The 25501-nt window shown below is 40.6% G+C and overlaps 1 protein-coding gene across 4 annotated transcripts in view; it reads right to left on the bottom strand.

Moving 5' to 3' along the window:
• The window catches only part of frem2a (FRAS1 related extracellular matrix 2a), a 56130-nt gene extending 41672 nt beyond the window's left edge, over positions 1-14458 (bottom strand). For all 4 annotated transcript variants that reach the window (XR_010912121.1, XM_067492238.1, XM_067492237.1 and 1 more), the window contains exons 1-2: positions 9296-14458; positions 6544-6633 (exon numbers count right to left, since the gene is read on the bottom strand). Coding sequence is in view for 3 of the 4 variants with exons in the window: in XM_067492238.1 (XP_067348339.1) it covers positions 6544-6633; positions 9296-14270 (5065 nt within the window). In the remaining variant the exon portion in view is untranslated. The remainder of the gene's footprint in view (positions 1-6543; positions 6634-9295) is intronic.
• Between the last annotated feature and the right edge of the window lie 11043 nt (positions 14459-25501).

Below are 25501 nucleotides of genomic sequence, written 5' to 3' on the forward strand. Positions count from 1 at the left end.
AACACATCCAACAAGATCTAAGACTGACAGAGTGAGAAGAGGGAGATGAAGAGGATAAAGATAGGAGAGCTGGGCCCTGTGAGAAGTGAGTGACAGTAAATTCCTGAATGCAGACAGATAAAGAAAATCCTCTCCTAAAGCCAGGGGACATGTTAGTGTGTCAGTCTGTCCTGCATGCTGATGCGTTATCTTGTAATTCTGCTCTTAACAGTAAACTCTGCTGGCGAGGTTAACAACAAACAAATGTCAAGGGACCATCCTGCTCCACGACCACTAGTTAAGACTCACACTTTAAACCCTCATGTGAGCATTTTTTTTTATTCGCTAACTTAACATGTATTTGTATTTTCAAGCTGAGTTTGCTAGTCTAAACTTATAAACATTAGTTGTTCTGACTTAAGCTAACTTGAAAGAATTAATTGATTGATTAAAGACTAATGTTAACTTGACTGTAACATATTAAGGATTTATGTAAATACAGCCTATCGTGTTTAGTTTCACCTTTGTAAAAACTATGTGTCCATGCAATTTTCTAGTAAAATTATTTAGGTTGAGTGCAGCTTCCAGAGCAGGCAAAGTATTAGAATTAGCATATGTATTTCAAATTGGAAAACAAATTAAAGACAGCTTTTTCAACTGCAAAAAAAATAAAAAAAATAATAATAATAATAAATAAAAAACTAGAAATTTAGCAATCTAATACCGGATCATCCTCTTCTTTCAGTGTGCCCGTGGATGGCTTCAAATCTCTGAGCCAAGACATTATCAGAGTCTGACTCATCTGCTAGAAAAGTATTTTAAAATGAACTAATTTAGTTCTTCTTTGGGCCTTTGTCTTGTATATATTAGAAAGAAAGCCTGTACCTCATCTACAAAAATAACTATTCTATTCATGCCAGATTCAAGATTCAACAACTTCATTGATCGGATAGGGAAACTGTGTTACCTTGTTACAGCTGCTCTCCTCGAGAAAGTAGAAAGAAAGGAAAAAGACTTCCACCGAATCAAGACAATAAACAAGTACAAACTACTGATCCTACTGAGGTAAGAAAAAACCTGACCAGAGGAGTAAAAATAAATGAAAAAATACTAACAAATTAAATAAAAACAATACTAATTGTCCATTTGGGGGTGAGTTGAACAGGGTGATAAGTTGAACAGTTTAATGGCCACTGGGAGAGAACCACTTGACTGTGATCAGTCTCTGGCTGAAAGTGCTCCTCTGTGCATCCAGCGCACAGTGGAGTGGGTGGGAGGGATTGTCCAGGATTGAGAGGAGTTTGAAGAACATTCTCCTTTCAGCCAACATGCAGAGACCCCCCCAGAACAGAACCAGCCCTCCTAAGGAGCTGCCTTTGAACCAGGGACTTAGACACAGGTAGGAGGTGGATTCAGTTGTGGTTAGAAGAGCTGTCGGCCTCTATAACCTCTACATATACTGTGCATGTGGGGAGGGTCTTGGAGAGGGCTGCATGATCAAAATCACCTTAAATCATTAAGAGGGTGTCAGGATGTCGGGTCTGGAGTCTGGTTGCGACCGGGTGTATGACGTCACACGCGCCGTCTGAGGAGGCGGAGGGAGGAATATAGACGGCGATCAATATGGCGTGTGAGAACTCTCTGGGTATTTAGGCCCAGCGCCAACCGTTCAATGGCAACAGACTCTTTCTTTCACAGTGACATGACCAGTACCACCTGTTGCTGAGGTACATGACCAGGCCCCGCCCTTTCCTCTCTCAGCTTTCCTCTCTGCTCCGATCCGCTGATGCATGTGTCAGGCAAACTGTCCTGCAGCCATGTCTCCCAGAAAACCATTACTCTACACTCTCGAGAGACATGTTCCTTCCTCACCGGTGCAGTCAACTCGTCCACCTTGTTCTCCAGAGACCTCACGTTGCCCATAAGCAGAGATGGGAGATGCGGCTTGAATTTTCTCACCCTCGCTCGCCTGTTTTCTTTTTCCAGCCCTCCGCTTTTTACCATCTCATCGACCTCTCGCTGTTGTCATTCTTATTTCGTCGGATGTTGTCTGAAGCCCGAACGAAACTTAAATGGATGGGGCCGGTGTGCTGCAGACCGATCAGCTGTTCCCGACTGTAAACAAAGGAGCGTCTCCAGCTTCTTACAGCTGTTGCTCGCTGGTCACAGATTGAAGCGGAAAAAGTTCCGCGATGATAAAAACAAAGGTAAAAACTCCCTCCAACCGCATGATCAGAGACGGTGAGCTTTACACAACAAACTGGATACTTTACTACAATAAAAATATATTAAAAAATAAAGAAAAAATTAAAAGCAAAGGAGGGCAACAGCAACAGTCTGCGTCCCGGCCCACAAGGGCATTTTATGTGACGTGTTGGCACTGCAAAAAGCCTTTTGAAGAGGAAGAAAAAAGTCCAGCCAACAAACGCAAACAAAACTGGTGATAAAAAAAAAAAAACTGTTACATTGGAGCCTGTGGTGATAATAGTGTTATAAACTAAAAAGGACAAAGCTGCACTTAAAGTATTTTGTTATACTAAAGAGAGATTTATGAAGACCAAAAAATGCAAGTTATGTCTAATGTGTAAAATGGGATATGCAGAAGCTGCAGGGGGTGTTTTAAGCAGATATACTGCTGTTGTACTTCTAAGGCAGGAGTATATGGAGGCTGCTCATGGGCAGGAAGGGGTACGGACTGGATGAAAGGAATCTATTGTAACAATCAATCCTGTCTGCCGTGGGTGGAGAAACACACTGTACAGGTAAAAAAAAAGACAGACTGAAAAGACGAGTTTAGGAGAAACATGCATGCAAAGTTTTCTTTTGTGAGAATGTATAACAAATCTAACACTGTACCTACAAAAAATGACAAATAATTGATGTCATTTATTGTACTTTAAGTAACATGGATTTTTAAGATTCCTTTAAGATTCCTTTAAGAATTCCTTCAAATTACCAAGACTTTGACATCCATTGCTAAGATTTCAGCCACTGGGAATCTGTAACACATCTTTTATAGACACCGCTAGTGTGAATAATCCAAGATTATCACTGCCATATTTTATTAAATAAAAGCTGTGAACAACAAGATATCCATCATAATTTGAACTACAGTTTCAAAGTTTCAAACTAGAGGCAGAACTATAACATTTAACTCAGTAATTGATTTACTGGAAATAAACTACTGTGACGATTAATAGAAGAAGATTTTCAAGCAGAGTCAAGCATTCTATTTCCACTTTCATAAATGTTCTGCTTTTTGTTTGCTTGGTTTATTTCTGTAATATTATTTATCAACAAATCAAGAACATAATAATCCATAACAATAAATTGTGTCCATGCTCTTAATAATTGAAACTTGTCCTATTTTCTACTGCCTCATGTTGACTATCTGGACATCCCAGAGCCAAAGAGAAGCCGGGGAAACAAGATTTGTTCCAGCCCATTAATGTTAACAATACCGATGGCAGCGGGTCTTAACCTGTGACAGAAGGTGCTTCCTGCCACTCTTCCCTCGTAGATGAGCTTGAAATAGGGTCATGTAATTACCAGTGGCTGCCTCAGAGCTCTGCCCAACTCAGACGCCCAGGGCTCTCATTACCCACAACTCTGCTCGGGCTCTTAAATATCAAACACCTCTTTGTGCTGGAGGCCAGCCCGCCCCTTTAGCTTACGGCTACCCCTTCTGTGCTGTGGGATTGCAGCATACATGTAGAGTAGTCAGACCCCATTACTTTTTCTATAATTTATATGTATATTTATATACTAGGTCAAATAGCTGTTTTCCTCTAAAATATAAAACATATTTCCTGAACAAGTTTGCAATAACACTAACTCTCCTTAAAGAAAAGTGAAAGTGCAACCAGTAAACTTGGAAAAACGTAAACTCATTTATTTCAAAATACATGGTTGCAAAAAGCCTCAAGCCTTTTCATTTAAACCAGGCTATTGCCACAAGTGTAGAAAAAACAAAGAACTTTAGCTGGAGCACGGACAATCAATTAGTCAATGTTGCCCCTTTCATGTACATAAAGGAACATAAATAAAAGGTTATTCTTTTTGCATTAGCACTTTCTTCCTGCTGCATTAGCACTACAGTATGAAAATGCTTGTGAAAATGGGTCTCAGAGTATTTCACGTAAAAACTAGTTTAAAAAAAGAAAGTCTGCAATAAATGATTTTCTTCCTGTGTGGGTTAGAGAATGCACACAGTAATGTAATGAAAATAATGGTTATCATAACAAAAGTTATCCCAATTAAACACATCTTTGTAAGGTTAAAAAACAAATTTGTAAAAAAGTGGCCCATGATCTTGACATTACATTTATTGGCATTTTGTGATATATAGTCTTGTGGAGTAGTTTTGTGTCATTTGCAAACATTTTAGCTTTAGTTACTATGACAAGAAATCAAACACATACCAATATAAAACAAGTGTACTTCTTGTTTTTAGGAACTATTTTGAAAGGGTGGTCTAATGCACAGTGGTCTGCAGGATTTATTATATTTAGGAAAAAGTAGGTACACACTACCGTCTAAATTCCTGAACCAGTTATCTTGCTGTTTTAGAACAGCTTTAACGTGAATCGTAAATGTGGCACTGAGGTCCCTGAATTTAAACATCGACTTTTAGACCATAGTGTGAACAGTTTCATGCTCCCCACGATTTCCTCCCACAGTCCAAAGAAACGCATGTTAGGTTAACTGCGGATTCTAAATTGCGAATGTCAGTGTGAATGGCTGTCTGTCTGTGTGTGTGGGTCTCCATCTGTTTTTGCCCTGAGATAGACTGTCCACAGTGTACCCCGCCTCTTGGCCTATGGCAGCATGGATAGGCTCCAGCCCCCTTGACCCGAAACATGATAAGTGGTTATAGATAAGGGATAGATGAATGATATGTTTGGATGTAATGTTCTTTGATAATACTAACTGTGCCTTTGCATATGTTTGTTAATTTAAAAACTTAATCCATATCACTAGAACAAGAAGAAAGCAGGACCAGCCTTTTGTTCATGTTTTGGTTTGTGTAACCTGTCTAACTGTAGACGGAGGGCATTTACCTAATGTCTCTGTGTTCCCTTTTGTTTCACACTTATTGCTGTACTATAAACACTCTTGCGCTTAAACATTTTTGTCAGCTTGAGCTTTATTTCAGCCCTTAAATGCTTTGAAATGTGGTTACTTCACTAATGATTATTTCTCTTCAGTATTGCAACATTTCGTTCTTCTTTCCTGAGCTGCCGCCGCTTTTTAATCTTGAACCAGTGCAACTCCCTCTCGATCTTCCCTTCATTTCCTATACCAGACTCCCAGCCACGGATTGCTTAATTAACTGCTGCCTTAGTAAATGGAAACTAATTGTACGCACATTGAAAACACATAATATAGAGAGAGAAATGTACAAATTTTAAAGTGGCTTTTTCATATGCATAAATCGGGCTGTGAGTGACAGTTATTAGAGAGAAGAAAATTTGATATCGACCTTATGCATAAAAGTGAAAGCGTGTTGTTATTTTGTCGAAAGTGAAAGTGCTCATTCCTCTAGAGGCAGTTCGAAAAAGACTGACATAAATACAGTTTAGACCAAGTGTTTGATGGCTGCGATCTGAGTATTGTGTAGCTTGTATTCTCATTGAACTCCCTTCTCTTCTCTGTCAAAAAAAAGCCCTAATAAAATTAGGCTTGTATTCTGACAGAATATATAGTAATACTGCTTGACATATCCTGCAGTCATATTCACAAATTATACGAGCCGTCTCATTAAATCATCGAACTGTGAAAGCGATGCGAGTTAATCTCGACACCACAAGAATAGTTTTCTATCTTTAATGAACCTGCAAGCCTTATCATTTCAACAGCAAGCTAATGCAACGTAGCATCATTTGTTGTACACAAGATGGAAGGCCTCTATTGGCTTATGCAGATTGTTCTGAACTTGATATTCTGATCCACAACTCTGAATGGCAGCTCACTTTAGAGGAAAATTGTGAATCAAATGAAGTGGGTGCAAATATCAGTCGCCTCACATTTGAATCTGACAGAGGGGAGACCTCCATTTAGCCCAACTGATTATAAATGAAAAAAACAGAAATATCAAAACCATACTTGGGAACTGTTTACAAGTTTAAATACGATGCTTGGCAGCTGGCTCGCAGGTTCATTACAACTGTGAGCTGCAAGTTACAACACAACTACTGTAAGTAGTCGGACACAACAAGCAGAAATGAGAAACTGCAGAATCCAACCTTAGAAGAACTGATCTTACTTGAACTATTCTGGCGACATTTTGTTGATATGTCGTTTGGAAACATGTTGAATTTACTGAAGAAAGAATGAAGAAAAATTGTCTAAATCCTGAATGCAAATCTAAAGATAAAAGGTGGGGCCTCCTGGAGTGTCCTGAAAACCAAATGGTTATGGTGCATGCCGCAACCAGTAACACCAGTGTGTTGGTTTCGTACCTGCCCCAGGACCATTGCTGTATGCCATACGCCCTCTGATCTAAAAATGGAAGAACTGCCCAAATAAAATCTGAACACATTTTTCAAATAGGTGGACACTTACCCTTATCTTCAACGGAGAAATGGAAGAGGTCAGATGTTGCGTTTTCTTCTTTCCCCAACACATAACAGATGGTCAGGTCATTGATATCAGCTGTAAAGAGAAGTTTTAGTTAATTCTGCTTAATTTAGATCTTTTATATTTTTGTCAAACAACACGCAAGTTATAAAACAGGTGAATTGCAGCTGAAAAAATTTTTAAGATTTAATATATGTGCAGATATAGTGAAACATTTTCACCTGCAAAGTCGGGTACATATAAAATCCAGCTGACAAGCAAACAACAACACATGTTTTGTTATAATGAATGCCCTCATGCTAATGCCGGCCATACACGCTGCATTTTAAGATGGAGCATTGCACTGTCAATGTGAAGTGATGCATGATGAAAATTTTAACAATCACCTTGTGCTAACTTAAAGCAAGGTGATGGCTCAATTATAAATTATATATTGAATCAATTTGCCCTTGACAAGATTAATAAATATATATTTATCAAAAAAATTTGCATTTTAAGATAAAACAACCTTCATGTGGAGTTTCATGCTGGCTACAGAAATAGCCTCAAACACACTTTGAAGTTGTATTAGGGCTTTATGGCTTTTTCAAACAGTCTCCCTGTCAAATAATTGTTCAAAGATGGAAGCTGTCCCGCTTCAGCACAATATCAGCAGGTCTCTAGCATCACACTGATTCTGTTCCTTATCAGCACTCAGCATGACAAATTTTCCTACCAGAGGAAACATTCTGAAAGTCATGCATCTGTAATCTAGGACGCTAAGGCCACAACCTCAAAATTTGAGACAGCCCAAGCTGAACCCACAGAAATGTTTAAAACGCGAACCTGTCAGCCCGTCTGTGTCAACAGCTCTGCAAACCAGGTGACAGTGGTTGTTTTAATGACAGACGAGGGGAAGAATGTTAAAAACAGGATAGCGGTTGACACCTGCGCTTCCACATCTGTTTTCCTAACTTCTCTGAATTACAGGGCTCTGTCGGCCTTTTTTTCCACCATTGCCCTGAAACACCTATTACAGTGCAGAAAAATCATCAGCACTGTGAAAGGGCTTGGCCCCTGTGAACCCCTCCTTCAATAATAGATGTCAGGAGGAAGAGGTTCATAAAAGTATAAACCCCTGACTCCTGGCTGGGACACTGCCTTTCTTGCTTGCCTTTTAGATGTATAATCACTTCACACTTTACTGATATTACAATTAATCAGTTTTATTTTTGCATTTGGTGTTTTGTATCAATTAACCTGATTATATAGAGGTAGGTGTAAAAAGGGATCCTCTCTGAAATGTTGTGACACAGCCTTGAACCCGAAGACCTTGCAAATATAAACTCAACACTGTGAACCAAGGGCACATTGTTCATCAAATATTTAAAGAGAATGTGCTCATGGGATGTGCCCTGGAAATACGATGAGTAAATAAAGAGTGAGGATTGTCTCTTTCACCTGACTGATTCTTCTGACGAGCCTGTTTGCTCTCTCTCACTCACTCTCTCATGCCCCATTCACTCCCATAATTCCTTATTTTTCTCATGCCCCCTCCTTTTTCCCTTTGCTACCCTTGCTTTCACTTTGCTTGCTCTCTGCCCTTTCTTCTGCCCCTTTGACTCTCCTTCTCGCTGCACTCTTGTATCATCTGTGCTCCGTTTTTTTTCCAGACTGCAGTTGCACAATGCTTGTCAGAAGTGTCCATCCCCTGCAGACTGCAGAGCTCTTTTTTCACTCTGTGTTCTCAGCCCCTGTCTGCGCTTTTGCTAAGCTGTGCTACTAGCAGGTGAATGGTCTTATGTGTTTGGATAATTGCCTCAGCGTGATATGAAATACTCCAATTGATTGCATCGCTTTAAAGCTCAATCAGTGGCATTGTTGTCTTGAGTCTCCAATATCAATAAAAAAGACATGGCGGCAATTCATGTTCAGATTAAATATCTCACTCTTTATTTTTGCATAAGTTTTGTTGAGGAATTTCACTTGTCTATACACATGTTTAGGTGCACGATCAGCACTAAATTGTTTCGAATTGAACTGACCTGTCAAATCATCAAAATGTGCCGCAACTCAAATGCCACCCTATCACTAAAAGGTCTGCGCTGACCTTTTCACACGATCCTCTACTTCAGCACTGCTTCATTTAACAAACCACTGTAGAGAACATCAGATGTGAACATTTCCCCAGAGATGCAGAAATAATAAATTATTCATCACTAACCATCTACAAGACATTTGCACGAAACATCAGCCTCTAACTTTGGTCTGCTAATTATGATTTGATGAGCTAGGCACATCCAAATCAGACCCACAAATTAACTATTGAAATTCCCAAGCCAGCACTTGTCACACACATGAATAATTATTACCCCATAAATTAAACTCTTTGGCAGGCAGTGTAAAAAATTAATCAAAACTTACAGATTTGTATGGATTTTAAAAAATTTTCTCTGAAGTTAAAGTGTATCACCTCTTGTCAGGGGATCATAAATATTTGATTAGAAAATGGAGATTAAAACCACATCCCTTTGCCAAATAAACACACTAATGACAATTTTTATATTTTTTAATATGTTTGAACGTATATATATATATATATATATATATATATATATATATATATATATATATATATATATATATATATATATATATCATTCACTATTCAAACATATTTAAAAAGTTTTATTATATTAGACAAAAGCAATTAAAATGCAATGTTGGTGCATATTCATACAGTAAATTTAATACTCACCTTGACTAAACGTGTGGATAGAGTTGTTTCCTTGTCCCAGGTTAATGATATAGCCGTGTTTGGGCGGGGTGGTTATGCGGAACACCAGAGAGGCTGGGCTGCTGTCTCTGTCCTCTGCTCTCAGCACTTTAGAGCTGATTGGGAACCCAAGGTTACCTGGGGCCAAGATCTTCAAAGTGGGGGCACCTTTGTTCACCACAATCTGTGGGATGCCATTGTCAATGCCAACAATAGTAATCTTCACGGTTTGAGGGTGGCGAGTCTCAAAAACAGTGTTGGGGAAAACATAAAAATCAGTGTGTGTGCCATCAGTGATGGTAAAGGAGAAGGAGTCCTCTGATGATTCTGTGCCATCGTGTTTGTAGCTGATGAGGTTTTCATTAAGGTCTTGTTTTGTAAAGCTGGTGATGGATGTGGACTGGTTGTAAAGAAGTTTACCATGAACAGGCTGCTGGGTGACACTAAATTTCAGCAGCTTCTCAGCTGTGTCCTGGTCTTCAGCAGTGAGCTCAAATGGTGTAATCAGCTTAGTCTGCCCTTCGGTGACAACTAGACTGTTTACTGTCACAACAGGTTTCTTATTATCTACATCCACAATAGAGATTCGGAATGTTCTGAAAATAGGATTGTAGCCATCTGTGACTTCAAACTCAAAACTGTCCATTTTCACCTCGTCATCTGAGGTGTGGATGTAGTAAATCTTACTGCCAGCCAGTTGGAGCTGAGTAAAAGACACAATGGCCATCCCAGGAGTATCTGTACACTCGAGGTGGCCCCGGACGGGGGCTCTTGTGATGGTAAAGACCAGGTTTTCATCGGGGCTGTTGAGATCAGTCGTGCTGAGAAGATCCGTGGTCAAAGTCACTCTGCCACCTTCTCTGAGAGACACGCCTTTACTGACCACGTCAGGGAAGACCATGTCAATACTGCCCACAGTGACATAAAAGTATCGATCAATTAGCGGGTTCATTCCGTCTGTAACATCAAATTTTATCAAGTCTCGGACACCTTCCTGTCCATTGTGTGTGTAAACTATGAGCCCTGCATCAATATCAGCTTGGGTGAAATTCATGCCTAGCATTATGTTCTCTAGAGACCCAGATGAGTTCTTCCTCTGCAAGAGGCCCTGACCAGGCCCAAACCGTATTAGATATGTAATCGTACTGTCATCTGAGTCTAAATCTGTTGCTTTGAGCATTTTGTTGCTGATCTCTTTGGTCTCTCCAATTTCCACCTCCACACCATCATTTATGAGCATTCGAGGGGTCTCGTCATCAACAGGGATGATCACCACCGTGGCTGTTTTCTCCACAGAGTATTTTCCATCTGTCAGAGTGACATCAAAGCTGTCCTCTGTTGTCTCTGAGTCGTCGTGCTCATAAATAATACTTGATGCCTCTCTGATCTGCTCTAAAGTAAAATTAGTCACCAAAATTGAGCCCGAGGATAGCTGGTTTAAAATGGCACCATGTTTAGGAGGTTTGGAAATGATGAAAAGCAGCTCATCGGGTGGAATATCAGCATCGGCCCCATTCAGGATCGGAGCTTCAATGACAATGTTCATCCCCTCCATCACAACTATCTCCCTCAAATAAATCTCTGGCTTTTCATCATTTGCTGGGAGGATAACTATTGGAAAAAAATGGTTCTCTGACAAATTGATGCCATCAGAGCACCTAAATGTGAATCTGTCCTCCACTGGCTCAGCGCCTTTGTGAATGCTCTGCACATAGTAGATATTCCCCTCCCTGATGTCTCTAATGGTAAAAGCACTGATAGCTGTTCCTGACCTGGACTTTTCTGAGCCTGGGGCAGGTGATATATTTTCCACATAGCCTGCAGTGGGCTGGACGATGATGGTGCAAAGGACATCGTCCGTTGGAGTGTCATTATCATCAGCATTCAAGTGCTGAGGGCCGATGGGGTCTTTCTCCCCTTCAATGACACTGAATTGAATCCCAATGCTGACCTCAGGGGCCTGGCTGTCAACAGGAAGGATGGTGACTCGGACATGAACTCCACTGACCTTATTTCCACCTATTGTCCAATCGCTGGACATGTCTGTTAGAGTCAAATTGAAGCCGTCCTGCAGGGAGGTGGGACCTATCTCACCACCAGTGTGTGCATACACAACCACACCATTAATAATATCAGCCTGCGTAAACCTAAGTGCAGGGACTCCTTTAACTAGTATTTCCCCCATGACTGGAGGATCTTCCACAATAAAGGTCAACTGGAGGTCATCTGTGTCATCATCACGGCCTTGAATTACATTTGTTGTGATTTCTGTGGCTCCATTTTCCAGCACATCCATATGAGACCCAATTGTTCCCGCAGGCAGGCTGATGGTGGGAGTTTCATCATCGACAGGTTTTACATTAACTTTGACCGTCACAGTTACAACGTGAATCCCATCACTGACATCCAACTGAAATTCATCACTCGTCGTCTCCTCACCACTGTGAATATATGACATCTTCCCCTCTGAGACATCCTCAAGTCTGAAAACCCCTTTCTTCTTTAGGTCAGTGAATGCAACTTGGACCTGGCCATGTTTAGGGGGCTGACTCAGAGTGAGGGTAATCTGTTCACTCTCTGTGTCAAGATCTGTGGCATCTAGCTCAGCAATGGTGATGATGTGCATGCCATGCTCAAACACAGTGAAGCCAGTGTTTGTAACCTGAGGGGGCTTATTGTTTACTGGCTGCAGGTTGATAGTGAAAGCCCCTTCTACACTGTTCCCAGCTGTGTCTTCAACAGTGTAACCAAACTGCACAACGTGGGCTGTAATTCCAAGATCGATATCTGGGGGGCTGTAGGAGATCTTGTGATGGTTAATTTGAGATTGTGTGAATTCTGCGACTTCTGTGTCTGGGCTGTCAGTCATAACCAAAGAACCAAAGACAACTGGATTATTTTCATCTGTGTCGGTTGGAGGCTGGATAATCGTGTATTTCAGGTCACGGTCTTCAGAGTCCAAATCGGTGTAGCGCAAAACTTCTTTACTAAAGTGAGTGAGCTTGTACTCCTGAACGGTCATCTGCAGAGTGGTGCCTGGGAAAAGCTGAGGAGGTACATCATCGATAGGCAAAACTTTAATTATAAATAGGCTCTCCTTTGACTTATTAGGGGGGTCGTTGTCATCCTGAACTGTGAACACAAACTGATCCATGACAGTATCTGTGCTGTGAGGGCCCGTATGCTTGTAAAACAACTTCCCATCAGTAATGTCTTTCTGAAGCCACTCTATCACTTCCTTCTCGTACACTTCATCCCCAGCACTGAACTTCCAAGATGAGGGGTCCTCCGGGGCATCCGACTGCCTTAGTAGCAGTGTGCCAATTGTAGAGAATGGAGGGACAATGATAAATTTAATAGTCGAGTCCTCGGAGTCAATATCGGCAGCGCTGAGCATAAGGGGAGATACAGGCATCATCTGGCTTTTGAATAGCACCAAGCCAGTGTTGGCGTTTATGATTGGTGGCTCGTCATCAGTGGGAACAATTGTTATGGGGAAAAGGAATTCGACTTCATTTTTCCCATCTGTCATCTTGAAGATAATGTTGTCGCTGTATGTGTCGCTCCCATCATGCTGATACACAACAGCTCCTGTTGTGAGGTCAGCAGGTGTGAAGAATTTGCTTTGAGAGCCCAGCACCATGAGGTCCCCGTGGCGCAGCCCGTCCACCACTGTGATGGTGATGCTGTCAAGGTTGTCTTCGTCGCTGATCTCCAAGTTGTGTGCGCCGAAGAGGGGCCGAGACTGCCCCTCATACAGCAGCTGACCTGTGTTACGTGTCACAACAGGGGCCAAAGAGTTCATCGGCTTCACAACAATCATAAAAGCGAAGGGGTCTGACACCGCTCCATCTGTGTCTATCACTTCAAACTCAATCTGGAAAATTCTCTCAGTGTCTGAATCCAGGGAAGGGGGCTTGTAAGCTATTTTCAGATCCCGCAAATCTCTCTGGTAGAACGATGTGATGGGGAGGTTTCTGTCATCTGTGCTGACTATGTAGCCCTCTTCATAAGATAAGGGAGAAGTGATGTTGAAAATAAGCTCATCTGGGTCTGACTCTGCATCTTCAGCAGCGAGCATATCAGGGGTGAGGGCCGTCATCACAAACTGGCTGACCTCCATCATCATCATGGACACAAAGCTGGGTTTGGGGGGAGTGTTTTCTTGTCCCTCTTTGATGCGAATCATGAGATGAAAATGCTCCTCTTTCACTAGGTTGCCCTCCTTGTCATGCAGCTCCACCACCATGGGAACATAGTCCCTGTTGGGGGATTTGCGGTCAAACGTGTGCTCAAAGCGGATGCCAGCTTGTGTAAACTCGTCACAGTCCATCATTTGGGAAAGTTTACCCCCATCAATAAGTTTTCCATACCTAGGCAGTGGGCTGTCGCCAGACAGGGATGTCACCTCACATATATAGGAGTTTCTATCATAAGTAAACTCTAAAATCTTCTTATCAATAGGATTACTGATCCCTTTAAGATGAGCGACATTAAGAGGCATGTTTTTGGTGAGTAACTCCAGCTGCGTAAAAACTACTTCAACCTCCATCATAAACGGGATAATAACGGTTTCGGTTTGCGTGTCGTACCTGAGCTGCAGCCTTACTCTGTCTTTGGTTGGACTCCTAGACCCGTAGTGGGAGTATGTCACATCGTTGGGACCAAAATCGCAGGGAAACTTTTTAGGAGAGAGATGCCCCGGTCTCTGTGAGAGCGGATCGTTATCCAGAACGGTGATGCTGCAGCGATCCCCCGGCTGCGTCTGAATGACCAGATCGTTAATGGGCTCGATGCTGACCGATCTCCCAAATGGGACGCGTATTCCGTTGTTGGCCACCAAGATTGCATCTTCTGCCAGTTCCGATCTCAGTGCGTAAAATAATCCAGAGCTTTCAGGCTGCGCGAGAGCCAAACCTGTTACCGAGAAAGACAGGAGAAGTCTGTACAACATCATGTTGGCGACGAATGTGATCCAACCCCTGTGAAAACGGGCGAATGATGCTCCGCTTATTTTCAAACGGAAAAGGTGACAATCTTGTCCGGGCAGTCAGCCCAGTGCCTACACGGTGACTCCCGCGCGTGTACCCGTGCAGACGCTCGACATACTCGGGCAGAATAGCGCGCAGGAGTTTTAACTTGAGTCCCTTCAGAGTCTGCGTCAAATTGCTCCCGCCCACCTCAGCGCATATTGGCGAATTTCGAGGGTTTGTTACCTCAGCCTTATCGCCAATAGGCAGTGCAGCTGACATTTACAAGGAGGGCGGGGACTGGGAGATCAGCCGAAATAAGAAGATGGGATTCATTGCAAATAGTTCAAAGCTGATTTTCTACTCTTATCACTTTTTTTGCAAGATCTCGGCTATGGAAAAATAGTTTATTTATGTACTGATTAGTAGCCTAGCCACCAGAGAAGCCCATGCCATCTTTGGACAGAGAAACTGATGAATTTGGGAGAAGTGTCAAATTCGTTTTGTGTTCCTCTCCAACTATTGGTCAAACGGTCCAGTAAATCCTCAAAGAATATACCCATTTTACATATCATGGTGTTTCTTGTGTACAGTCTTCATAGATCCTGAAAAATCCACAGCCTGATATGCATGTTAAATAATCTTTTTGTGCTTTGATAGAACAAATACAAGCTAAATTGGTATCAATTATCCAAAACAAAGCCATAATATATATGAGATGTGACACTAATGAGGTACATTTTTACAGGCTTCTTAGTTTGTTCCCTAAAGAAAAGGACCCATTAGTCTGCAAGTTGTGGGATTAATCATCTCTAATGTCCCTGCTCATTTGCTCTAAATTTCACACCTCTTGCAAAATGTGACACAGTGGGCTGCTTATTTTTTTATTCATGACTGCACTCACACATGTGTTTATTTTTCTGTTTATGTTGTGGTGAATAATCAGTTGAGCATGAGCCTCTGAAACATGCTGACCTTCCTTTAAGCAAGAAAACGAAACTGTAAAAAAGTTGCTGTGCCCAGTAGGCTAGAGAAAGAATGGCCGTGTTCTGGTCAGCCTACATCAGTAGTACTATGAAAAATAAATTGCCATAAGAGACAGGGCAGGCACGTAAAATACACACTCAGCTGTCCGCAGCCCAAACATGGAACATTGTTTCTTTAGACTGGAAAAAAAATCTATCCTGCTAGACCTCGGTCCTAGTGGGAAATCTGTACAAAGTGAAACATTTGTCAAAGCTAAGCCAGCAGAGAATAAACCCTCTTCTCGACCTCTGCTCTGCAAACAGACTCTTTGATTTGATCAGTGATCTGCTATTTTATATTTTTCACTAAATGTTTATTTAATATTGAGCATTTGTGGAGAGGGATTCACAATGCTTTGGCAATGGTCCCGGTCAAGTGAAATGCATGGTTACCATTCATCAAAAACAAGTCAGTCCAAACTTTGACAACATTGCCAATTGACAATTTGACATTTATCAAGAACATGGTGTTCATCAAGGAGGAGCACAGGATTATCCCTGAGAGTATTTGACAATTCATACTAATGATCTTAGAGTCATAAATAGACACATTAATCCAACTGAGGGATCTTTCTGCCACTGGCTACAAGTTTCAAACTCTAATATCCTGAAAGCTTCCACGCTGTTCTTAAAAAACAGTCACACTTGAGACTTAAAAATCCTCATAAGCCTGAACTTGAGAAATGCTACATTTTGTTCTCGACTCTCCACAACCCACGCTTAAAATGCCAGGTGATTAGAGGGTTTCTAGTGCCTTGCTATTTCAAAGCACATGGCAGTCTCTGCTTTTCCAGCTGTCCTTCTCTTTATGATTGTTAGAGTATTCTTTTTTTGTGGTTTCATATGTCAGGAAAAAACACACAGATATTGTAAATGCATATCTGACCAAAGACAGAGGCATTTGGAAAAATCGGATTCTGAATTTTATAGTCTGATTACTGACAGAGGAAGAGATAAGAAACAAGAGAGGGCTGTAAGGCTCTGGCAAAATTAGAGACTAACATACAGTTTAACTTGGAATTTTAAATGCAACTGTTTCCCACAATGATTTTCCATAAAAACGTAGAAAAGAGCCCATAAGCTGCAATGATGAGAACCTCTTTATCTGCAATGTCTATTATTTGGACTCTCTGAATGCCTAGTAGTTCACAAACATTTGTTCTGTTCCCATCTGACTAATTAGCACCAAAAAGTCTGACTCATCCCTGCAGTCCATCTCTATCACCTACGATGCACTCTGAAACTTTTGGAAAGTCCAGCGTCAGATTTATGACATATTCATACAGTAGGGGATGTGGGGTGTCTTCTGCACAGCAGCTGCTCTGCTGTGATAAGGCAGCACATGGAGATGTTGGGGTTTGAGCCTACATGGGAATATGAAATATTCAAAACTATCATGTAATGAAGCAAAAACAGGGTTAGGTTGTAATCCAATTGTTGAATTTGCATAAAATTATAAGAAAAAACACTCTTAGTTATAAAACCTAATTGATTTGATCACCCATTGACGGGTGGGACCTAATAAACATTCACCGGTGTAGAACACATTATTATTCAGCAGTAGGCTCACACCTGAGTAGATTCAACTAAACCGACTGTAAATATTCTTGTTGGCTAATATGAAAATTGCTTATTGTAATTGAATGGAGAAAATATATGTTGTCCTGTAACCAGGGTGATGTAAAAAAAAGAATCAAAAAGTCCCAAAATAACTGCTAATAAAACTACTAACAAGCTTCCCACTGTGCTGCACTGAGGAAATTCGGTTTGTTTGCAGACACACACCACCCACACAACTCTGTCCCACCACAATCAAGAGGAGTTTTAGTCTGGAATGATGTGACGAAGCTGAGTGTGACAGTGGAAGCAAGCAGGATGTGTTTCTGGGAACATTGTGTCTTTCTGATAAATTCCCAATATGCTTTTGGATCTTGATTGCACTGTTTGAGTTTTAAAAGCACTGTAGAACCATTTTAAATAAATGATCCATAACCCCTATGATTTGCATTTAACATGGGAATTTATTCATTTCTTTCATACCTTGAATACAATTAAGGAACAGAAGAGAACTTTGTATGCATACAAACAGCGATGTACATTAAAAAAACTTCCTTACTGGGGGATTTAGATTTAGTATTTATTTATTTAGGATTTAGTATCTAGTATTATTAGTGTTACTGCATACTACTTCACTGCATTTCTAATGGAAAAAAAAAAGATTTTTTTTTTTAATATTTTTGAAGCATCATTACACCCATTTAGCACATTTACTATATGAAACCTTTATTGGTTTCTAAAAGCGGATGAAGTGAAACCACTCAGCATATATTATATAGAATATTATAGCTTAAATCACATTAAACTGCTTCTAACATATCAGTGCATCGTGGAGAGTATAATTCCTTAGAGGAGGCCTGTTTAAAATTGTGTTACATTTACTAACTTTAAAGCCATAGTTATTGCATGAACGTTACTTTAATAGCAATTTTATAGGGGGCTGCAGGGACTTTTATAATATTGTGTGCTGCTACTACACTTTTTATGGACTTTCTCAGTCAAGCAAAGGATCTGAAGACGTCATCCTTCACCTCCTGCATACACATCACACAGCTGTTACTCTCTTGCTTTTAACACTCAGCATCAATGAAAGGAGTGGGCTTCCTGTCCCTCACGGCTGTGTCTGTGTCTCCACAACTGCACAAGACCTGTTGCTTCTTGAGGAAGCCCACACTTAAAAGCAATGTCTCTCGTCTGTCCTTGTTCCCATATTACAGATGTGAAAATGTAGTCATCGAGAGGACACACCAGGAACTGTATACTCCAAACAGGCACCGCTGCTCCTCTGTAATCATCCACATGATGACTGTGTGAGCTTGCACAAAAGTCTGGTGAGAATGCTAGTTTGTGTGTCTGGACACACTCATTTGCATTAGAAATGACAATGTTTTTCATGGCTGTTGCCTTTCATTTAGAGGACTAAGGGTATTACCATTAATTAGAGAAGAATTTCCTAAACAAATGTTGTATATGCTGATCTCTTTCAAAATCAATTGCCTCAAATTGTGAGAAAACTCTTTCATTTGCCACTTTCTATCTTTTAAACCATTTCTGTTACGACTATCCATTACTGTAGTTTTGTGTAGTGCAGTTTCCCAGGCTGAATGTCAATAGTGTGATTTTGTTATTTTTTCCCTTAAATGAAGAAGAGCCTCTGCACGGAACTGTAAGGGTTTAATGACTTTGTTTACAGCTTGTGTATGTGTGAATACTTTTATGGCTGGTTGGCTTTGTGACATGCCCCCTACTGAGCATATTCTCTCTATTTCATGTGATTTCACAAAAGTGATGAGTCTAATAAGGGACAAGCCTGCCATACTCCATCACGCATCAGACAAAGCACTCAGCCCCCAGCCCTGCAGGCAGTGTCAATTTACAGTGGTTGTTGTCAGTTCTGCTGGCTTGTGGAAGGTTAAAATACATTCACAGAATAATATTGTTGCTGTGAATTGTGATGCGGACCACAAGTCACAGTAAATCTAGAGAAAAGAAAAGAACCCTTTTAAATGAATAAAACACCATTGAAGTATGTACAGGTAAGAACGAATGAAGCAATTTATTTTCCTGAGACCAAATTATATTGAGAAAAAAAGAAGAAACTTAATGACTACACAGTTCGCTAAAGTTTGCTGTAGATATGCTGGAACATCTTATAGACAATTGGCCATTGTACAGTACAACAAAAGAGTTCAGTCTTGTGATTAAAAAACATTTATCTCCCTGAATTGAATACGGCAAATTAGTCATTTAAATATCGTCATGATTTCAGTCCAAATGATCAGGGAAAGATATGGTGTCATTTAATTGTTTTTTTATAGGCTACTGCTCTCTGGTGGTGATGAGCAGCAGCAGCAGCAGCAGCAGTTTCCCAGCAATCAGCAAAGGTTATTAGGTGGTGTTGACATCAATTTGCATTGACAGCAGAATGAGAATAGTGCAAGAATTGGTTCAGCATCAGCGCTCAAGATGGTCTTTGCTTGTGTTCTGGGGGCTTTCTCGTGTTGTGTAACAGTAATTTATTTTCACCGATCATGACACACAGCTACAGTATTTGCTGGCTCAAGGCTGAGAGCTATAAACAGAATCAGAGATTGTCATATCTTATGCATGTAGGGTATTAGGAATGTTACAGAAGCACATCAAAGCCTCCTCTCTCTCTCTCTTTCTCACACACACACACACACACACACACACACACACACACACAAACAAACACACATACGCGCACACACACACATGCACACTGAATTGAAAGCCAACTTCAGCAGGACTTTCACACTGTCATTTGACATCAGAGGCATCGACTGCACCTGCTCATTGTACACAAACTTTGAGGAAGTGACACTGTTGAAAACACATTTCAAAAAAGAGAGTAAGTGTATCAGTGGCTAATAACAAAGTTTCAGCATCACAGCTGAACTCTGAGTCAGAACAGACAGTGCAGCTGGTTTGAAGGCTGACAGCCTTCTTATGACCCTTTCCCTTTATTCCAGCTCTGCTTTTCCGCTGTTTCAATAAGCTTGTCCACCAACACTTGCTGCACGCATACAAACACACACACAGACACACACACACACACACACACACACACAACCAATCACTTACTCTCTCTCACACACACACACACAGCCCACAAATCTGTTACTGAAGAAAGTCTTCAGCTGCTTTTATCTTCTAAGCAGTCGCAGTAGTTCACTGTAACTGTGTGACAAACCTGTTTGAAAGTTGTACCACTTGAGGTAAGAACTTTCACTTCTCGCTGTGCACAGCAGAATGCCGATGAGTCAAACCTGTCTAGGTTTAACTCCGCACTCACCAAACAAAAAGCACAAAACAGAAGATGAACAGTCCCACCCCAACCGATTAACAGAGGCAAAGCTGTCCTAGCTACCTAGCACTGACATCAGACATTCACTGACAGAAGTGCTATTTACTTCAGGGATATTAATGAAGAAAATCAGGATTTACCCAATAAACAGAAAAGACTCTAAAGAGATACTCTAGTGATTGCAATTCTATTAAGGTGTGAAATTCACAGGAGGCAACATTGTGAAAAGAAAGATAAAAATCAAAGCAGCACGGATCGATGTATCTTCTCTTTTTAGTCTGCAGTATGAATGAACCCACAAAAATACAAAATCCTTCAATTTTCATGAAGCAGCTATACCTTTCATTCAGCGATCCTGCCTTCGAAATATCAATTTCTTTCAACCCTTCTGTTAGAAATCGAAGTTTCAAGCCTGAGCTGAGATAATGCTGATCACACCTTTTTTCCTGACTTTAGAGAGCAGCTTTTAGAACTACAGAAGTCATTAAAAATTGCCTTCACAGGCTGAACACTATTCTTTGTATGTTAGTGATGTGATATTATGCCTGCTGTTTGAGCCTACATTTACACTATAAAAGCTATAGGTTACAGAAAATAGCAATTAAATTTGGATCTCATTTCCTGACTAAAATGTTCCAGCTCAGGGCTTTCTGCCTAGAAAAAACGTTTTTAAATTGGTCATGAAATGTGATGTGATCTTTACCAAAGTCACAAGTATCAGCAACTGCAATATTTCTTTTAAAACACAAAGACTCCTTTAATATCTTTCTTGAACAGTCCCATTAAACATGCACAATGAGGGAGTAAAAGTGGTGGCAACGCTGGGCATCTGAGTCAACTGGCGTCAGGTGTTAACAAACCTGGAGTCCAATCAATAAACAAGAATGGAGGTGTGGTTTAGAATGACCTTAATTGTAAAAACGGTATCAGTGTGCTATTTGCAAGCAGCATAAGATGATGTGGGCCATGCATCACAAAAAAAAAGAGATCTCAGAAGACCTGCAATTAACAGTTGTTGCATCTAGCTGGAAAAGGTTAGGTAGGAGTAACCGCAGAATATCCGAGACTTTTAGATAATTATTAGTCCACAGTTAGACATGCTGTCTGTAAATGGAGATGGTTTGGTACTGTGGCTACATTCCATAGACATGGGTTTCCCAGCCAAGATGATTGCAAACATACAACCGTAAAATGATCAGTGAGGCAATAAATAAACCTAGAGTAACAGATAAGGACTTGAAGGATTCATTAGAGTTGGTTCACATCTCCGTTGATGAGTTAACAATATAAAACAGACTTGGCATCCATTACAGGGCACCCCAGAGGAAGACATGAGTCTCTAAAAAAATATTGAAGCGTGTGTGGAGTGACTGCAGAAAACTGCAAACAGTGTCAATTTGACTGCATTAGCATTTAATGCAGGTTATTACAATTTTAGCATATAATATGACCATCTGTATGTGTTTGTTGTTTTTTAGCACCCACTGTGTTCACCATCTTAATGAATCTTAGCATACAAGCATTTGCTGATTAACACTACATCACAGTTGGAAGAGAATGTTGTTAATTTTTTTTGATTTAATGGTGGTGCTTGGAGGATGAACAACTCATCCTGTGAACAACGCATATATCGTGTTTCTCTCAGATTTCATGGCAAGCATGCAATATCTGCCATGCATAATATGTAATATCAAGCATAATATCAAGCCAATGTGTCTCAGCGTAAGTGTCAACCTGCTGCTGGGTGATAGTCAGGCAATTGTGAAATTCACTAGGATTTATACACATGGAAATCATGGATTAAGTGTCAGCACCAAATTCCACAGTTATTTAAACAAGCCAGGGCATTTAACTACAAAATTATAGTGGTTAGGTTAGAGAAAAAAACATTGGATCACCCATGTTAGTAGGATTTGTAGTTTGAGGACCATGTCTAATCCATTCAATAGTTGCTGACATTTTACATTTTTTTTGTCGGAACCAAAGACATGGGCCCAGAGCTGCAACCCAACTACACACCCACACACACACACACACACACACACACACACACACACACACACACACACACACACACACACACACATGCGTGCACAATGAGATATCATAGAGACTAAATTAGCTACTGCTGGAAATTGGCTTGCCCTTTCTGTTTTGACCAGGCTTCAGGGATATAGCACAAACAAGCTAAACTCAGCCTATGGTTGCTGTGTCCTTAAAATACACTGTCCAAGTACTTTATTAATACAAGCCCTCTATACACATTGGTGCAGAAAATTGGTGCAGAGAGAGAAGCGATACAAAGAAAGAAGGGATTATAAAAGATTAGTTCTAGGACAGCCTCAACAGATTTAGGAGGACACTTAACAATTAGGAGAAAAACTGTTTAGTGAGGCAACTTTCAAATACGTTGAGGTTTTCTTTTGTACTGTATATATACAACATGCTGATACTGCTTATTCCTAAGTAATGGATATGTCACCTTTCGAATATAAATACAATGCATCACTTTGTATCTGAAGAGCGTGTAAGTGGTTTATTATTCCTATCAAAAACAATACTTGTGATTCTAATTTTACATCAGTCACAAATTCTTTGAATTTGAGGAGAAAAGCCTGAGGGTTGATCTGGCAACAAGGAAGAACTGCTAAGGTGTTTTTTGGACTAGCCTCACTCTCAAACTGAGAGATTTTTTTTTCAAAGAGGTCCACGACAGGCACAAAGCTGGTGTTATTTAGAAATGTGTGACATTTTAGGATATTTCAGTGTTTTAGGAAAACTGGCTTCAAGGAAGATGTTCAGTATATAAAGTAACCTTTGTGGAGGTGGTGGCTCTAGTTTTGTTATCTAAAAGTGTTTCCCAGTCTGAGTGAGGGGCCCTCAGATGATTGCTTTCATTATCATTTTTCCGACGTGGTTGTGGATCGGATATTTTATATAAGGGTTGAGAATTTGTCGCACTTCTCCAAAACCTATTTACAATTTAATAACCAAAGGCAACTATGAGAATTTAAGTAGTAAGCATTTAGTTACTTGGTAATAAGTATTGGTAAGAAGCAATAATAATAGCCAGCGGTAGCAATTGTAATAAACAGCAACAGGAGATAACAACATATTATGCATCATTATGCTAGAATAAAAAACATGTTCAACTGAGAATAATAAAACCTGGGTCTGCTTGTGTTTTAATATAGGAAAATTAAGAGATAGTGCTAATCTGCTTTAGAGCCTTGTTATCTATATCACCAAGCTGAGAGGATATTTTCAGATCTTTCTCTTCATTGCTGAATTAGAGAAAATCAGCTGCATGTCTAAATACACTTTGCTGCTAATTATTATTGATTCCATCCAGATGAATTAGTGAGATTAGCGAGAGGAAAGGAATCAAAAACAATAAATCAGTGCAGTCCAACTATTTGTATGTTGCTCCATGTGATTTTCCTCCGGATGCCATACTAATTTTAAGACAGAAGGGGGCAGAATTAGGTCATTAGTTTAATTACCATAAAGTAGGGCTTCAAATGGCTTTTTATTAGTCTCCCTGCTGTGTGATGCCACCTGGTTGTGAGTGTTGGTGACTGAGGTTACAGCTCATTTGGGACACCGTGTGCGCACACACACCTTCGTGCACACAGAATGAGGTGAAAATGAGCTGGATAGGCTGTCAGAGGGGGGTTGTTTCAGTCCTGTGGTTTTCTATTTCTTTACTTGGCTTCAAGTAACCATTGGCCTCACTAATGGTCTTATCTATGCAGTGTATATGGAGGACCACCAGATCTCATTTGAGATTGGCTGTCTTTAATGGGTGTCAGTAGGTGCACAAAAAATTGGGGGAAAATGACCGAGCAGCCCATTTTTACCTCCTTTTTTCAGCAGGTGGTTCTTCTATCCACCCCCCCCCCCCTCTCTCAAACACACACACACAGAGTTTCATGTATAGTCACTGTAGTCACTGTGATCAGTCAGTGCTACTCTGTCACCCCCATGTCAGCATCCTGTCCCTCATTCCTCTGCATGTCGGCCATCTTCAAGCTGAGAGACTAAAAGCTCTGCTGGAGACTTCAGATACTCACCTTTTCATTCCATGACCAGTGCAAGGACCACGTGAAGTGCAAGAAAAGTCTATCAATGCGGGTGAACTTTGCATAGTCCAATTAAAAATCTAGTGCAGTCTTAAAAATGGATTAGAAAAAGAATTTAGAGAGGGCATGTAATCCCACTGATCATCTCCTAAAACTTCTCTGTTCCCTGGATTTATCACCTTATAAAATTAGTCCACAGCTACACACACATTCACTCCTCACTTTGTCTTTTCATTCTTTCGCACAGTCGCAGTGACTCTCTGCCAGATCATCATCAAGCGCGACATCTGCCTGGAGGATTTGTTTTACTGCAGAGCCAACAGACTGTGTTCTATCATTTATCTTTCTGGAAGGTGTCTGGAAAGGTCTTTCCTGGGAGGTATGATGGACTTGCTGGAGCCTGGAAAGGTGCTTGTTCCTATACAGTGGTGGACAAGAAGAAATTCTCCTCCTCTGTGTGTCAGGCAGGACCTCATCCATGCACTGTGAGCCACAGGTCTAATTGTGCAGCAGCTAATTTAGAATTTGCCTCAGGACACAGAGCTGAATGTGAAATGTGATTATGATGCATCTTTCTACCTCATTGCTCATCGAGATTAATCTGCAGCATACTTGTTTGAGAGAGAAATTTTAATTTAATGCCCCAAAGAGTGCAAAATCATGGGATGTGATGGAATTACCTTTTTTTTTTTTTTTTTTTTAATTGAATCCATGTTATCTTTATGTTGTACTTTAGTTTTACTAGTACTATGGCAAACATAGACATAGATAATGATGATGGTCAATATGTTTCTATAGTAAATGTGCCCAGCACTGACTAACAATAAATGATAAAATCCATTTGTAATGGCAGCCCTGCTGCTCCATCCAATCCGAGCAAGCTTCCTAATGGATGGGGAGACACCACGATGTGCTTTCTCATGTATTCAGCACACATGGTCCATTATTCTCTGCTGGCTATTTCTTTTTACCAAATATGCATTTTTGTTTTTCGAGTGTGGAAAAGGAGAACAAGTTCAGAAACAAATGATTCAGACCTTCTCAGATTATAATGATTAATGCGAAGGAGATAATAAAGTGCTCCCGCTCATTAATCAGTCGAGCAGATAATAAAGCACAAACTGCTGGTCCACCCTCCGCCTTGATTTTGTTTCGCTCCAGTTGGGAACAATGCGGAGACTAATTACCAGCAGCATCCTGCCAAAACAATTCGCTGGACAAAAGAC

This window comes from Channa argus, chromosome 22 (assembly GCF_033026475.1).
Source record: "Channa argus isolate prfri chromosome 22, Channa argus male v1.0, whole genome shotgun sequence".
Lineage (NCBI taxonomy): Eukaryota > Metazoa > Chordata > Actinopteri > Anabantiformes > Channidae > Channa > Channa argus.